This window comes from Gouania willdenowi, chromosome 2, assembly GCF_900634775.1.
Source record: "Gouania willdenowi chromosome 2, fGouWil2.1, whole genome shotgun sequence".
NCBI lineage: Eukaryota > Metazoa > Chordata > Actinopteri > Blenniiformes > Gobiesocidae > Gouania > Gouania willdenowi.
This window is the reverse complement of record NC_041045.1, coordinates 5,947,856-5,966,400: the sequence shown is the minus strand read 5'-3', so window position 1 is coordinate 5,966,400 and position 18,545 is coordinate 5,947,856. Positions and strand designations below refer to the sequence as shown.

Sequence of the window (18,545 nt, the reverse complement as noted above, 5' to 3'; positions counted from 1 at the left end):
CATGTCAGAGGGGTTTTAAGGCTCGTCTGACACACAGAGCTGCTTAGTTACCTACGTTCACGTCTCCTCCTCTTTTCTTAGATTTACTGTAGCTTTTTAAAGCCACTGCCATGTTAGTAAAACTAACTTTAGTTTACAACACATGGGTTGTTGCTTTCAAAGACAAACCCATCCTGAACCTTAAAGGGATCCTTCACGGTTTTTACAAATGTGGCCTGAAATCTTTTAAATGTCAATATTAGAAGATCTATGCCTAACAAAACGCATTATTTGGCACCATATTCATTTCATTAACTTTTAAAAATTACACTACTTTACCATTTTAAAACCTTTGTTCCGCCATCTTGAAATCACGTGATTGCAGACGTCACGGCACCATTTGCCTGTAAGCATCGTTTAAGGGGGAGTAAAAGTCGCTTAGGCGAGCTCTTCCTCTCTACTTCATTGTCTACTACCAAACCGCAGAGTTGGAACTGTCATAGCGATTATAGATTATTTTTGGGGTCACAACAGTTTTTATCCTCTTTCGGCAAACAAAAAAATAGGCTAACATCGACATCTTTAACTTTTCTTGATTATCTAGTGCAAACAAAAGCAGCACAAATTGTCATTTTGTCCTGCTAAATGATCTAAAAAAAAGCAGGATAGATGCATGACGCCAATAGAAAACAAGTAGTCCCATTTTTAAAAGTTAACAAAACAAATATGGTGCAAAAATAATGCATTTTGTCAAGAATATATCAGCTAATAAGGACATTTCAGAGATTTTAGGCCACATTTGTAAAAGCAGTGGAGGATCCCTTTAATGAAACATGACACATGAACTGCCTTTGTCTCTGCAGCTCTCCGTCGCCTGGCACTACTTATATTGTTCCTCCTAATTGAAGAAAATCACAAACTTTTCAGCATTTCTCTCAAACGACTCCCTTTGTCTAATGCCAAGTTAAAGCTAGAGTTCGTTCAAGGACAGATAGTCGGTGAGCTGAGCTAAGAGAGAGAGGGAGCAATAAAATATAGAGCACGAAAGAAGCGACAAAGCCACAATCAAAGTGAGAAACGGTGAAAATGAAGACAAATCAGGAGAGGAACACTTTAAATTCAGGGAACCTGCAGCAGTAATTTAGCCAATACTTCCAGTTTGACACCAAGCCTTTGGCTGAGCAGAACACCACCCAGCCATCACCCAGCCATCACTTCAACCCTGCACATTCTGCTGCTCCGTGATAGGATGAGAGCGGAACGGAACGCACTAATTGGCTTGCTTTCTTGTTGGATTTTTCCTGAGCTGCAAACACAGAAGAAGGGGGAGAGGATTTTTCTGATGGCGTTGGATTTGTGGAGAGCGGATCACACCACGCCGACTTTCATGTCTCTGGATACTCTGATCCTGAGTGATTTGTGGGATTGGGCACTGGGGGAACGTGGGGCGGTTCAGCGGTGACACCTCAGGAGACGGAGTCACACGAGAGCAAAGTAAAAATACTCCAAATGTCACTGGGGAGCAAAGACCATCAGCGGATGGAAGTCAAGACCTTTATCCTCCAATTCCTGACATCTGAATAAACCAAAATACATCCAAACTTCCATTAAAGTACATCTTCAGCCTGAGCAGCACAAGCCCTTACTTTAAAAAAGATATTTTTGGCTTTTTGAGGTTTTTGTTCAAAACAAAAAAGCAACCCCGATGATTTCCTGACATTTGAAACTACTGACTGGGTCAGAAGAGAATATGTGGATGTGGCAGCGATGCTGAGAGAAAACGGCAGTGTTTCATTCTTCCTGGGACGGCCCCCGGGGGCTGCATTGCAGGCACAGGCTTTACTGCTGTCTGCTGAATACAGACAAGACGAGCAGTCACCCGCCGCCAAGGAAGGTCTGAAGGGCACGGCCATTTGTCTCGGCTTATTTAGCAATCAGAGAGACAAGATGGGAGCTGGGCTTTGTGTGGCTGCTGGTAGAAGATTGGACATCTTACTGCAGAGCAGCAAGAAACATGTCTCTAATTTTTACATAACAGATGCCATTAGAAGACTCTGTTGTACTTGTCACAACATACATTTATTTTAATGTACAGAGAGGGAGACATTTAGCACCTTTAAAGAACTTACTCACACGTGCTGTCCCTTAGAGAGACGCAGGCTGAAGTGGCGTCACATGTTGATGTCATGTCATTAAAAGTGTCTGTGTGGCCGTTTACTAGTTTTTATGTTACAGTAACAGGACTAAGAGTTAAACCAACTCACCTCAACAAATTCTACAGTGACTTGAGTTTCAGAACATAAAACATCTTCAAAATAACTTAATAACAGAAGCAGTCTAGTTTAGGTTTAATCACATCAGGGGCCACAAAAATGTGATCGTCTAATCTGAGGGCCACATTACCCACATTCATGTCAGCATTTAGAATAATGACCAATGACTAAGGCTATCCTTTTGTGTTTTTGTCATTTTGTGTGTTTTTAATAATAATAATAATAATAATAATAATAATAATAATAATGCATTGGATTTTTTTGTAGTATTGTTTTTTGGAATCATTTATTGTATTTTAGTTAGTTAATTTTGAATATTTTTCGCTTATCTTGTGTGCGCTTGTTGTTGTTTGGCGTTTTTGGATTCATTTTATGATTTTCTTCTTGTCATTTTGTATTGTATTTGTCATTGTGTATATTTTTGTTATTGTGTCTCTTTCGCGCTAATTGTGTGTGTGTTTGTTGTCGTTTTGTGGCGTGTTTTTATAGTCATTATTGAGTAGTTTTTATAGTTTTTTTTCTGTTCATGAAGTCATTTTGTATATTTTCCTGTCATTTTGTGTACTTTTGCAAGTCATTTTGTGTTATATTGTGTTTTTGTTGTGCATTTACTTTGGGGGTCTTTCAAAAGAGGTGGCCAGTTGCCCAAGTCTGGTCGAGTTGAATACAATCATTCCACATTATATTAGAATCATATTATCATCATTAGATTAGAGAGCTAAACTGGTCTAGTGTAATCTGAGCAGTGTGTTTATATAAAAAAATTATTTAGTTTGAAGAAAAAAAAAAACATTTTCCCACAGTAAATCTGTGATTTTAAGAGGTCACCTTACGCCCAGCTGTTTGCAACATATGGGCGCCAAAAACAACTTGTTCTTCAAATACTGGCACGGCGAAGCCAAATATTTACGGCCACTGAAAGGACAGGGCTGATTTCCAACATTTACCGAGCGAGCTGTTGGTGTGCACACGTTTGCTGCTGAGTAAAATGGAGGTCACATGTTTATAAATTGCCCTTTTCCTCATGTTGCCATTGGAGAGGAATAACATTGGAGAGCTGCAATCCGGCTCAACAGCGCCGCATTGGAGCTAATTAAACCATATTTCATGTTCAATAACAATCACGTTGGCCAGATAAAGGCCAGGATGAGACGGGGACGCAGTGGGGAGACAATCTGGAACCTCACTGTGTGTGTGTGTGTCATTACTGAAACATATAGGTCTGTTTTTATTTAATACACAGGCAAACATTGTTGGGATAAATCAGAGTTATACAGCACTTGTTGCAATGAGGAAAAAGATTGTAATCGTGCGTTTAGATGCAGAAATTTCCTCTCAAACTTTTTATACAAACACAATCTGTCACACAGCTAGAAGTCGCAGGCGCTGCTTATTTCTCTGCAGAGAGCCGACGCATGCTTGGTTAACGTTAGAAATTGCTCTATTTGGGAAACAAAACAATCACTTTTTTTTGTGCTGGACTGGGATTTTAGCTCCGACTTGTGCTCGGAGCGTGTCCTTCATCTTGCCCTTCCTCTTCTACTTTCAGCCCCACCGTGTGAACATCTCTTCCATTACTGCCCTTGACACTGTGGCCGATTGGATTCTTATCTGGCATCTGTGGGCCGGCGCTCAGCCCCGTGCTATCGCTCGTCACAGCCTAATTGAATCTCAAGTGTTGGAAGTGTGGTGATACACTGACCACACCGTGTCACTGCCAACAGATAAGCATTGCTGCTGGAGGATTGGACCTCCACCAATCATGATGGGGACAGGTTGATAAAGAGCTGACGAGCTGTTTGGTTTGGGATCGGTTTACTGGGACCTTCCCTGGTGCTTATAATAATCCAGTATCCCATAATTCTGCTGGCTTTGCCCGAGTTGAATTATTGCAATTTAAACGAGTTGAATACTGTTTAACAGGAGAGATGAAAAGTCTCGCTCAGTAGTTCTCAACCTTTTCAGCCCTTGACTCCCAAAATAAAGGTGCCAGAGAGTGGGGGGGAACACCTCTGTACCTGAAGGTGGTTGAACACAGACATGAACATTGAAGAACAGTCATGGAGACAGGGCCATCTTTAAGGGGGAATGAAAGGGAGAGATTTTTGGGGTCCATCCATAAAGTCAGCAAAATGATGGTCCATTGTTCTATGAATCTGTGATAACAACATTTATTTACTGGTATTTATCTGAATAATATCCACTGTTATCCAGGAAGTTTAGTGTTATTTGGGCCATAGTATATAGTCATCTTCAAGATGTAAATCCTTATCAGAAATAAAATGGGTTAAAAATGACCAAAAATAATGGTAAAGGTGGTGAAATGGGGTTTTAAAAACCACAGAAATTGGTTAAAAGTTGCAAATTAGAGTTTTAAAGAAAGACTTAAAAGTGGAAGAAATGGTGGAACCATTTCTTCCACTTTTAAGCCTTTCTTTAAAACTCTAATTTGCAACTTTTAACCAAGTCATGTAATTTAAAAAGATGGAACAAATAGTTTAAACTGACAAATAATGGGCACGACAAATTGTGAATGTGGTTAAATTGGCAAAAAATAAACATGACCCATGTTGAAAAGAGGTTAAAAGTGACAATAACGGGTCAAGATATGTGACATAAGGTGGGGAAAGTGCAGAAAGGGCATTGAAATGTGATGGAGAAGTGGCAGAAATGTGAGTAATGCAGAAAAAATACATTAAAATAAGCAAAAACATGGCAAGAAAAAGTGATGAAAACAGGTTAAAATATTGCAAGTTTGGTGTAGTTGCAGAAAAAGGGTAAAAATAAGCAATAATTGGCTCAAATTGTATTATTCCTAGTTATTTGAAGGCATCTGGCGACCTCCTCCCAGTGTCTCGCAAACCCTAGGGTTCTGAACCCCTGCTCTAGAAAACCATTTTTTGTTAAACATCCCATGATCATACACACAGCAGAGCGTAAAGACCGTGCTCATAGTTTTTGACGTTTACCAGCTTTTTAAAGTCATACCACTGCATTTTTCTCCTACCTTAAAATACCGAACCCCTTCTTTTTGGTCTTCTTCTCCGTGTCTACAGAGTCATCGATCTTCTTCCCTTTGCTCTTCTTCTCCTTCTTCTTCTTCTTCCCTTTGGTTTTCTTCTTCTTTCCATCCTCTGCATCCAGATCTTGGCGGGAGGAGCTGCTGGCGGGCGTTTCCATACCTGAGCTGTGCTCCGACATGTCATCGTCTGAGGACAAGACAACATCGAGCTATATGTTTAGAAAAGTTAAGATCTTTCATGTAATAAAGGTATTATAAAAATATGCTGCTGCAGGGGATAAAGTTGTTCTTTTTAAAGTGCTGAGTGGTTTCATTAAGTTCTGTCCCTTGGCAGACCTCCTGCTTTTCTTTGCCAGTGAGTTAAAGCCTAATGGATGTGCATCAGGACAGCAGGTCACATATTTAAATAAATATCTTGGTTTTTCATCCTTTAAGTGCGTCTGTTCTTTATTCTTACCGTCTTCCGATGGTCCGTCATACGATTTGTCGATGGCGATGCGGAAACTCTGGTTACACCCTCGCCCGCGCACCATGTGCGGGCGCGGCCGGTAAAACGGCACCTGAGCCTGGGAGTCTTTCTGCTTGGCCTCCGACACGGCCGTCTGCAGACTCTCTAAGGAGCTGGACTTCATGAGTCCCAGGGTCGGACCCAACGAGCCTCCGGATGCAGGATCTGGATTAGCAAAGAAAACACAGGTGTGTGCTATACAGTGTCCGGCAAAACATTCAGTCTCTCAAAATCCATTTTTTTCCTGTAAAGCAGAAGTGTCACACTCAAAATAATCCAAACAAGGCGTCAGATTCGAAAACACCTACAAAATAAAAGCCAATGTAATTTTGATGCTGTTCTTGAACCTTTTGGAGCTTTTAACTCAGGTTACAACATTTTATTTTGAAACTAGAGCCAACGGACTCATATTTCCTCACCTTTCTGGGGTACTGTTATGTCTTATGTGGCCCCTGAACTGAAAAGAGTATGACACTCCTGCTTTAAATGTTAAATACAGACAAATTGTGTTACAATGGAAACTCATGATGTATTTTGTTTGTAAATAGCATGTAAAACACAAAATAAAAGTTTGAAATAACATGAAGTGACTGTTAATGTTTCCATCGTCTTTATTTGAGCTGATGCATCACTATTGTGTGCAAAATTTCAACATGGATGTAAAGACCTTTCTAAAGTTGTTCTCGCACTTTATAAAATGCTGATTTATTCTCTAATTTACATGAAAAGTGGGCTTGAAACACTCGTGCAGACTCGTCGTGGGTCTTTAAGCCGGCAGAGAAACATCTATGCTTTGGCAGACTTTGCAAAGACACTTAGCGCGACCCTCTGAGACAGTCAGAGTGGCTGTGAACTGTTTGCTCTCAAGGAGAACCCCATTACTCCTAACCAGACAGAGGACGATTTTTCAGCACACGTGGGACCCTCATATCACTTTCCTTCACGTTTGAGCTTAATTCACAAAGCAAAGACGAGAAGTGGCCGGGGAAAAAAGACGCAATTCAGCTCTGGATTAAAGATGCAGCCGCTGATAAAATGAGACAGAATTGAGGACGAGCTGCTTACAAAACATTACATTTGTACCTATTCCCTCCAGAGAGGCTTTTTTTATTTAAAGACCCTCTTCATTAGACTCACTGAAATCCTCCTTTAGTCAAATTAAATTTCATACAGTTTGTAGGGAGACTTAAAGTAATCTGATTACAGTAATTTTGAGCAATTGAAAACACTCTAAAGCTGCTGGAGACGATCATTGTCTTCAATCTGATAAAGAAACAGTGAAGCCTTCATAGGTCGATAAAAAGAAGATCATTTACTGGGAAAAAAAAAAAAAAAAAAGGTTAAAATAACTGCTCAAAAGTTTGTTTTCATTGTGTGTTTTTACTTCATTCTCACTGGGAAATCTTGTGTTTCTCTTCTTAGGAGGACAGTGATTAGCTCAACTCTCATTTCAGTTTGTTCCCGATATTTGCCAGATGTCTTCAAGAAACTGAGAACGTTTTATTCTTACCCTTTTTATCCAACTACACCAAACTTGCCATATTTTAACCTATTTTTCATTTGCTCCTTTTAATATATTTTACTACATTACTCACATTTCTGCCACTTCTCTATCAAATTTCAATCCCTTTTCTGAAAATGTTTTCCACTTTCAAGACATTTTCAGCTCTTATAAACCCTTTCCACCAATTTTCCCACCGGATGTTGCATATGCTGACCTACTATTGCCACTTTTAACCTCTTCACTATATTCCATGCTTATTTTTTACCAATTTAATCACATCATTTTGCCAGTTTATACTAATTGTTCCAATATTCTAATTTCACCACCTCTTCCACCATTTTTGGTCACTTTTAACCCATTTTATTTCTGATTAAAACAAAGATTTACATCTTTAAGATGACTACATGCTATGACGCAAATAATAATAAACTTCCTGGATAACAGTGGATATTATTCAAATCAATAAATAAATGTGGTTATCACAGATTCATAGAACAATGGACCATCATTTTACTGACTTTATGGATTGACCCCAAAAATCTCTCCCCTTTATAGATGACCCTGTCTCCACATGACTGTTCTTCAACGTTCATGTCTGTGTTCAACCACCTTCAGGTGCAGTGGGGGGTCCCCAGTCTCTGGCACCTTTATTTTGGGGGTCAAGGGCTGGAAAGGTTGAGAACCACTGGTCTACAGGACTCCATATCCCACAATGCAATGCGGGAAACTTTTCAGACAATGCCAATAAGAAAGCGTTTACAGTGGAGATCAAAATAAACATTTGAGCAGTAATTCAAATCAATGATCTTGGATTTATTGATCAATGAGGCCTACACTATATCTCCAGCAGCTTTAAATGAAAATAGAGAAAGGAAATATATCATAACAGAAGGAAAAAGCAAGCAGTGTGGACAGTCTTGCAGTAGAAACACAGAGGAGTGATGAATGGTGATGAACAGCGCTGCGACAAAACGACAGGCTCATGCATAGGCAAGAGAGCAAAGTGAGAAATCGAGCTGCCACCGTACTGTACTCGAGGATGGCCTCCAGCCTGAGAGAGGAGGAGGAGGACGAGGAAAAGGGAGCAGTGGGAGCGAAGGTCAGAGCTGAGTCAGCAGCAGGAGGAAGAAGAGGAGGAGGAGGAGGAGGAGGAAGGGATCAGGAAAGGGAGGGTGGGAAAAGTGAAGGAAGTCCACAGCTGGAAAATACAAGAAAAAAGTAATCAAGAGAAAGGATGTGTGATGGTGGACAGCTATTATTTCTCTTTTTTCTAGCATCATGACACTCTCTTTAAGACATTTTTCAGAATACTTCAGAGGCTTTAAAATCCAAAGTGGAGTGACTAACTGAGGGGGGGGGGGCAGAGTGAAGGTGAAGTGGCAATAAAAGGGGAAAACACGCAGAGCCGTACTGTCTTTTAAGTTGTAAATTGACTTTTCGAGATGAAGTGGGATTTATGGGGAATAAGGGCTTATAAATAGAGGAGGATGGCGGAGCGTGGGGTGCTCAGGAATAAAAACGCTCAATTTGAGAGGCAGGATTTGTGTCACAAATGTAATTACGGCTGTCCAGTGCGCAGCCTGATAGAATTAAGCTTCTTGCCGGTGCACATCTGCACTGCAGAGAGGAAATGCGAGGAGGAGGTGGGTGGATGTGTATTTACATAAAAGTGTCAGAGTTTTTAGAGAAGAGAGAAAATAAAGTTATGAAAACTGCTTATTTTAGATGGCAGTGGGTGTCCTTGACCGCCTTAGAACAAATAGAAGAGATAAGATAAGAAGGGAGCGTTCGTTCTCCCGTGCACGTCAAGCGTTTGGGGCTGGAGGTAAATGAATAATGAGGCTTTAATAGGATGGATGGGTGAGGAAGAGGTGGCGATCGTCACCAACCCGATCCAATGGAGGGTGAAATGGGCGTTTATCACATATCACTGCCCGCTGTGCCAGCAGATGCTCTCCAGGATCCGTTCTCATCGTGTCTGCCTGATTGAAACCGATTCAAGCTGCTGCACACGCTTGACAAACATCCAAGCGGCTGAGAAATAAAAATGCTGACGTCCTTCACAGCTGTAATACTCTGAGATCATGTGATCGTGTCAATTTCAGCCCTGGCTGCAGCAATTTGAGCTGAAAACATGTATATTTTTACTTTCATTTTCCATTTTTCATCACAAATCTGAACTTTTTGGATGAATGCAACTTTAAACATCACTTCGCAGCCTGTGACTTTCTGTTGTAATCTTTTCCCAAGCAGACTAAGAAAGTTTGGAACTTCTGCCCTCGGTGCACAGAGTCAATCATCAGGTACCCCATCCACCCACCACCATCCAGCATGAACTGTTAACACCTCTGAACATAGGCTGCAGGTTCACCAGTGTGAATTACAACATATAGAATTAATCTTATGCACAGCCCACACATACAAGAACACTTATTTGCACTATTGACATAATCAAGTTCAAGTTTTACCATTTTCTATGTATTTTTATATATTTATACTGAATCCCTCTCTGACCTGACCTGGTTTTAATCCTTTTTATTTCTCTTGTATTCTCGCTGCTTATTCAACTGTTTTTGTTGTGGCTAATGCAACATAATTTTGTTCAAATGCATCCCTGATGTTATGTTGAATGACAAAAAAGGGAATCTATCTACTTTTGTGCAGTTTCTTATTAATTTATCATTGTTAGTGTCTTGGCACCTGTGAATTCTGCTTTATTACTGGTGTTTATTGGTTTATTTGTTTGTTAAAAAGATTACGTCAAAAGTACTCAACAGATTTTGACAAAAGTTTAACCAAAGCCAGACCTTAAACCATGGAAGATGCTATTACATTTTGGAGAGGATCCACATTATTATTTTGGATCAGTTTGTAAAATTAAAAAAAAAATCCCTATCTCTCATCATTTGCAAAGAAAAGACGTTAAAATGTGAATGATCATGGTGACTAGGAGTGTGTGATATTTTATCGTTTATGAATTATCATCAAAAATATTCTCACCGATATAAACGAGAAATAGCCATGTCGGAAATTAGCGAGGCCACGGGCCATTTGTCCCTCAATTTAGCCAAGAATGCCCATAAAATCCTTGCTCCACAGGCCAAAACTGCCCCTGTTTATTGTCAACTTATTATTCTCTGGAGCGGAACACTGTTTACGGGAGCGCCGCAGCAAAGCCTCCGCGGCTGCGGTGTGCACCACGCCTCCCGCCCCCAGCTCACACACACACACACACACACAGCGGCGCTCGTCTCAGCTACCTGAAGCTGCCGAGCTGCGATACATCATGGACCGCTATTTGGTTAAAAACAGAGAACCATCCAACAAAGGGAACCAATCCAAGTTCCTCCGTCATATCCACCCAAAGTTCCAGAAACACGGGGACAGAGATGAACCCTGAACTGGAAACTCAACTAAAGCTAACTATGCTAAGCTAACCCACCGACACACAGACTGGGCTAAGAGCTAACGCTAACCACTCCATATAAGGAATAATAGACCAAGTAAAAAGAACAAGTCTTACTGTCATAAAACCACAGAGTCACTGATTTGTTTATGGTCAGATTTAACACTTGTATGGAAGGATAAAAACTAACATGTCACATGTTGTGTGAAATAAATGTTAGCATAAAATTAATGTCACTATTCATCCGTCCAAACTTGTCAAACGCAATATTTTTTAAATATATTTCACGTGTTCACAGACAAAGCTGGTCCCATTAGACTAATGTAACTATTGTGATTATTACACATAAATATACTGAATGATTAAATCATCAGCTTGATCTAGTTTAATTAGATGAAATCAGAGTTTTTTATTAACCATAACTTTATGTAACTCATAAGATGAATGAAACAAGATTCAGCAACAGTAAAAACATGCGCTTTTTCATTTTAAGTGAGGAAATAAATAAATTTCGTACAATAACACTAATAGAGTGATCCGAATGCACAGATTTTTAATGTATTGATGTATTCAAATGTATTTGTGCTTGTAATGAACCTGTTTACACTTTAAGTTGGGAATTGTTTTATTTATTTGTAGTTTTTTATTTATCGTGATGTTTATCGTTATTGTGATAAATACCAGAAATTATCGGGATCATTTTTTTAGTCTATATCGCCCATCCCTAATGGTGACATCTATTCCAAAAGCACAACTTTGCAAACATTGCCTAAGTTGTGATGTTTCACCTCTCATCCATCACTTCTCATCACAGATGATTCCTCAGCTCTGTCCTGCATATTTGATCAGTTCATGCTGCTGCTAACTGCTGCTTTTCTACTCTTGTAGTTTATACGCTGCACTTTCTCAGTGATTAATCTGCCTGACTGAAAATTGTGGTCTTTCTATTTATTTTTCAAGTGCATTTAGGTTTTTTATCAGCCGACGCTTTCTCACGGCATCAATCCTCTCCGGTTTGTTTTGGCGGTTCAAGGACAAACCGCGGAAGGAAAACTTCCCGAGCTAAACAACCAAATCACTGACACGGATCTCATACACAGTGTGTAAACTAAACTTTGCATTTGACCGTCTAAATGCGATGCATCATAGCAGTGCAGGGAAGCAGCAACGAATGAGGATGCCATTGTTTGCCATTTATGTATCGTTTCACATTAAACGATGCAGCGGCGGCTGATGTAATGTGCAGCTCAACGATATTGGTCACACGCGGCTCCTGAACAGCGTGATGTCATTTACACCCTGCTGCTCTTTAAACGCACGCATTCTATCCATTGCTTTGGTCTCATGACGCTGACATTTACTGCACAAATGTTGAATTATATTACCATGCAATATCTAAGTAGATGTCTGTTTAGGTCTCTGAGCTGCTGCTTTGTGCTTCTTAAAGGAAACTTGGACTCATGGCCTGCAGGAACAAGCCGTTCCCGACACTGGATTTCTCTCTCTCTGATGGACACACTGAAACAATTTGTATCTCTGTGAGAAGCTTTCCAATGGAGCAATGTTGTTTGCTTTGCAGACCGTACATCTGCGCTTTGTTACGGCGCACATTTAGCAGCAATTCATTTAGAGTGAAGCTAAACACAAACGGACAGTGAGCAAAAACGTGTGTGTGTGTGTGCACTGAGCACCATGTTTAAATCCTGCTGTTTTGGACTCAACTGATGATTGGATTTAGATGTTTTTCAGCTTCTAGTTTCCGAGTCTTTAAAAAGACGCTTCACTACAGAATAACTTTAAATCAGCTTTATTTATTAATACAATGAATGTGCATACCTCACAGAATTTTCCAACCTTGCATTCACAACTTACACTTCCTGCGTGTGTGTTTATATTAATATTCACGAGCACTGTTCTTCACAAAGTATTGTTATGTTATGTATTCATTTTTCCTGTTAAATATTAGTTTGACAATTAAAATAATGTCTTTTTTGTGTTTTGTACATAATTATACCTCACTCAAGTTTATTGTATATTGTTAAAATATTTTATTTTGTTTTTAAAATTATTTTTTAACATTTTTTTTTCATTTAACACAAGTTTTTTGTATATTGTTAAAATATTTTATTTTGTTTTTTAATATTTTTTCAATTTATTTTTTATTTTACACAAGTTTATTGTATATTGTTAAATATTTTATTTTGTTTTTAATGTTTTTCTGAATTATTTGTAATTTATTTCTTTATTTTACACAAGTTTGTTTTATATTGTTAAAATATTCTATTACGTTTTCATCATATTTCTTTATATTGTTAAAATATGTTCTTTTTTTTCTATCTTAGGATATTTCCCCATTGTGGGATTAATAAAGTACTAATATATAATCTTGGGTCATCTACAGATGATATCACAACAGAGCCCATAAAAAGAAAGAAATATTAGAGTAGAATCATATTCTAAGAGTTTTCAAACTATGTTAATCGATTAACAAAAATAAAGAGTGTCATTTTCTAAAGGAAGTACACAGTCTGAAGTGAACAGCAACCAGTTGGCTGGGCTACAACGTGCTTCATAGTGAACAGACAGACTGAAACATTTCCAAGGCTATGGGAAATTGGCCCTTCCATCAAAACTGCCGAGGGTGGCAGTGGCGGAAACGATGGAGCGACAATGTGTGTCTATGTGCGTGTGTGTGAGTGAGAAAGGGAGATACGTAGGAGACGTTTCGTTGCCAAGGAGACATTTTAGCCAATGGTGAAAAAAGAAGACACCAACAAATGGAAGCGACGAGGACACACAGATATGCCAACGACACGTCCACACATGTAACACGCACACGCACACTTTTCAATCTTGTATCCAATCTCGGGATCAGCCAATAAAACTTGAAGCTGTTGTTCTGGGGACCAGTAATGGACGCCCTGACCTGCACTCTGCTACACAGAAACACACGCACACACACTGGTAAAAATAAAAGCCTGATGTCTGTGTCACCGTGTTCGTGAAAGGTTACTGAATTTAATCGAACACAAGCATGAAACGCAGTCCGAGAAAGGTTCAGTAAAAGTAATGTAATTCAACAGCAGCGCTTAATGCCACTCGTGTCCAACAGTTGCCTCGATCAAATCAAAGTTCTCACAAACTAAAGCTACTGTTGTACTCTTGCTACATACATCAAGCTGAATCCACCATTTAAAGCCTTTGGAGCGAAGTCGTGTTCGATAAGCGTCGCGATTAATGCTTCATCTGCAGTTTCCCTTCACATTTCCTTCTTCATGCTTATGTGGGCTAACTGCATCCTTTACAAATCAATGATGTCATGCCACGGCAATCATTTCCGAATCACATGTCGAACCTGCCTTCAAGTCAAATCACTCCATGCAACTCTATAGCCGGTAAAAGCAAATCTAATTCCTGTTATGGCCAATCAAAGCTCCAGTCCAATTAAAGCCTTGTTCAATCATGAAGCATCCCTCTGTATTTATCTAAACGCATTCAGCCAGACGAAGGCTGGATGGAAAGCACTGGTCTGACTCTAATTGTGTTTAGCTCTTCAGAACGGGACGTATGGGCAGCTTGCCTTCGGCCAGTCCCCCGATGAATGGCTTTAATAACTGGAGGGGACTTAAAAGGCCATTTCATAATTGCTGCCTATCTCTGCTGGATCATTATGATGCAGTGGGGGGGGGGGGGGGGGGGGGGGGGAGCTATATAGTATGCATAAGGGTTGCAAGGCTAAGTGAAAAAGATCCGACAATGAAATGGTAATTTATGGCGTTAAAATCATGCCAAAACCTTCTAATACACACAAACTAATATTTTTGTTTTGCAAATAAGAAACATACCCATCAAACAAATACAGCATGTTTTACACATGCAAAGAAACATGTATTCCATTACTAAAAATAGTATTTAATAGCTAAATAGGCAAAAAAAAAGTTATGTTACAGTTTTTCGATGTTTTAGAATAAATGTTTTTTTTTTGTCTTTGTACTCAAGAACTGTCATGTGACTTTTGGAATGGATTTTTGATTTTTTCACCTTGCACATTCACATCCAAAAGGCCTGTTTTGTATTTGAAGGATATGTTTTCATGTACCATTTCAGTCTTCAAATTTTGAATGAAAATGTGACTTTGTTTAAATCCAATAAAGTTACCTGGTAATTCTGCTTTATTACTGCTGTTTATAGGTCTATTCGTTGATTTGTCTGCTAGAAAGATTAAGTGAAAAGCACTGAAAAGATTTTCACAGGATTAAAACTAAAGATAAACCTTACGTAATGGAAGATTCAATTACATTTTGGAAAGGATCCAGATTAATATACTGATTCTGGATCACTTTAATTCTTGCCAATGTCTTGGGTTTCTTTTATTTTTTTTGTACGTGTAAAACAATGGATTTGTTTGACGGGTACATTACTTATTTGCAAAAAACAAAACAAAATGCATTCGTTTATGAATAATATTTTGAATTTGCAAATTGGTGAATCGTTTTTTGGGCGTTTGTATGAGGTTTTGGCGAGATTTTAACCACGGTACGTCGTAATATTTCCTTGATCACATGATTTTACAGAAAGCTCTCAAAACTGCTGATGTATTGGGTGTAAGAGATTCTTATATGATGTTATGTTGGACTAAGTATTTGGAAGAAAATAAAATAGCAAGACGTGGAGTCACAGCATCCAAACAGAGCCGGCCGGCTGCTGGCTGAGAGACGCTGTGATGGCACTGATAGTGTCGCTGCAGGGTTAGCAGTTAGCGCGTCACCGATAAACATTCCGGAAACAACAACAGACGGGTCCACAGCATTACCATTAAATGATCATGAGGAGCAAATGGGGGAGAGAAGAGCAGTCAGCAGGTACGTTTACGGAGCATGTGCTCAAAGAGCTCCCAGGTGTGTTGTTACGGAAAAGACTTGGAGAAGAAGAAACGGAAGTATCTGCCAACAGATCTGTGTCCATTACTTTCCTAAGCCATCTGTTTGGTGGATGCAGTATGTTCACTATAATCAAATAGGGCTGAAACAGACACAGGAGCAAAGAACAGAGGAAAAAATAGGACTAAACTGCTGGAAAAAAACAAATCAGGAAGTGATCGTAAAGAGAGACGAGGGATAAAGTTTTGGGATTAGGAAAAGTGAAACAGAGAGTGATCAAGGGAAAACAACTGGGAAGAAGCCGGATAGGCTGAGTGCAAACAGATGAAATTGAAAAAGGTGGAGAGGCAAGGCGGAGAAAAAGAGAGGAGGGATGATGGAGTGAGTGAGAGGAGTGGAGCGCACCTCGCAGCGGCTTCAACAAGAGGGAAAAAGGGTTTTAGCCAGATTAAAGAAGCTCGACAGGCCTCTTAAAACCATCCGACTAATGAAATATGTCAAAGCCCATAAAGAAACACTGAAACCACTTAGGAAGGAGGGGGGGGGTGGGGGTGTGTGTGCAGGAAGCTCGGCAAATACGCTGCATCAGCAAAAGTGAAAAAACATGCAAAAGCTCCATCAATACGCATTAGCCAGGACTGGAGCTGCGAGAGAAAGGGAAGAAAGCAAGAGAAAAGAAATACCGTGGCAAAAGAAATCGATTGCTTTATTTATCGTTTAACTTAAGAGTAACGTGATCAAATATGAAAGGAAATCACGTAGAACGAAGACGGGGAGGGAACGTCACGTTTGTATTCCACGAGCTGCTGCTGCAGGTGGATTTATTAGGTCGATGTCGGCGCGTTTTCACCAAAACACCAACATCATCGTCAAGTTGAGGCATAACTGACACAATCAAAATGATGATACAACATTAGCATCATTCACATCATAGCTAGGCGCTAATCTGCCTTTAATTCTTATGTTTATTTGGCTCTTCATGCTGATAACTTGAGTTCTAGGTTCTCTTTTGTTTAGTTTCAGGTTTCAGTGACAGAACAGTGTTTTTGGTGCTATGTTTCGTCAGCATTTAATACAGGAAGGAGTGACGGTAATGCTTTTTTTTTTGCTCTGGGTGAGACGGTGGATGTTGTTCGGCTAAAGCAGCAGTGGCTCCTAAACTGAGACGCATGTGAGGTGAGGGCACAAGGTCTTTGAGCATGAAAACTAGTTTAAAAAAATGATTTGCACTCAAAGAACTTTATTAATACTGTTTTAAAATATGTGATTGCCCATTTTACGTTATTTCTATGTGATTCGAAGAAGAATCTCAATTTTGACCTTTTTCAATAAAGTTAACATTTTTTTGCGATGGAAGCTGTAAAGGAAACGAGAAAAATCTGCGGCATCTCAGGAATTCGACATTAAAAAAAAAGGTTGATCATAAAATTTTTTTTTGTATATGTCTGAAGCTTACGACAGAAGTTTAGAAAATCCAGAAATTAGTCGGTGTGGGAAAAATATCGATTCACGATTTATCACGATTTTGTGTGTGTGTGACTATATTAAATAACAATATTACTCCTTAGAATCAAAATGTATATATGTATAATTTAAACCCCATGTTCTTGGATGAGTAAAATAAGGAAAGTAAAACCACATACAGTATTATCATTACTATTATATCCCAGTACTTGTAGACTACAATGAAAATAATTCAGAATCGCAATAATTGGGTACCCAAGAATCATCCCATAAGAAGGAGGGTCCCTTTTACAGTTGATGTGTTGACAGATTTGATCAACGAATTGGTCTGAGAGGATAAAACTTGCAAAAATAATGTTTGAAAACAGTTTTTTATTATTGGGCATTCCTACTGGGATGTTCATGCACTGCGCGACTATCTTAAAATAAAAAGTCAAACCCTGCAGAGGTCTGTGCTGTGATTTCTGATGCTGCAGTCACAAGTAGAAGAACTGCTTCCCCACCAGCATTGTGTCATGTCACTCAGAGGGAATAAAACAAGCAGGAAGCTCTATTTTTACCTCTAACTAGACGTCCTGAATAATACAAGGCGGAACTGAGTGTGGAGACATAATTCAGGCAGAACGCATTGTATTATAAAACGTCTGCCGTCTACTGTATGAACACGGTCGGCCTGCTGGCCTGCACAGCTGTACGTCGCTAAAAGCTTGGAATGCAAACTAGTTTGTAGCTCAACTGAGCACGACGGAGGGAAATAATAGTCAGCCAAGGCAGAAATATTTAAATAAAAACAAGAATCACACATTTTTTTTTCCCTACAGTGTTAAGAAACTTGTTAAGCTGCTACAATTAGTGACACGAGGAACAGGACGTACGACAAAAAGTGGCAGATGTTCAGGTCAAAGAGGAAAAATTAGACTCACCGTCCTTCTGTCTAATCAGGGATCTCATGTTGCTCTCATCAGCCACTAGAACACAAAGAGAAGCATGATTGAAACTATTAACACAGACATGGGCAACTGATACACAAACAATGACTCCAAAAACACACAAAATGACCAAGAATTCACATAAACCGCAAGAGTACACAAAATTACAATAGAAAAGTATATAAAATTATTGAAAAAAACCCCCAAAAGGACAGTGATCAACAAAAACACACACAACATATACAAAACAAAAATACATAAAATATATAACAACAAATAAACACCAGACACCAAAAAAATACAGAAAAATATACCAAATGACAACAAAAAACACACAAAACAATAAAAATACACTGAATTACTGCAAAAACACTCAAAACACTAACAATATACAAAACAATATACAAATAGAAAACAAAACAAATGACAACAAAAAACAGAAAAAAATATACAAAATCACGACAAAATACACAAAATGTATCCAAAAACCAACCGAATAACAAAAAACACACAAAAATACACAGAATTACTGCAAAAAACGACAACAAAAACACTCATAATCAGGATAAAAACACACACA

At 39.1% G+C, this 18,545-nt stretch overlaps 1 protein-coding gene across 3 annotated transcripts in view; it reads right to left on the bottom strand.

Annotated features, from left to right (window-relative positions):
• pard3ba (par-3 family cell polarity regulator beta a) overlaps nt 1-18,545 on the bottom strand; it is a 162,375-nt gene that overhangs the window by 55,804 nt on the left and 88,026 nt on the right. For all 3 annotated transcript variants that reach the window (XM_028470453.1, XM_028470464.1, XM_028470472.1), the window contains 3 exons: nt 17,960-18,004; nt 5,732-5,947; nt 5,260-5,461 (listed from right to left, as the gene is read on the bottom strand). In XM_028470453.1, the coding sequence (XP_028326254.1) occupies nt 5,260-5,461; nt 5,732-5,947; nt 17,960-18,004 (463 nt within the window). The remainder of the gene's footprint in view (nt 1-5,259; nt 5,462-5,731; nt 5,948-17,959; nt 18,005-18,545) is intronic.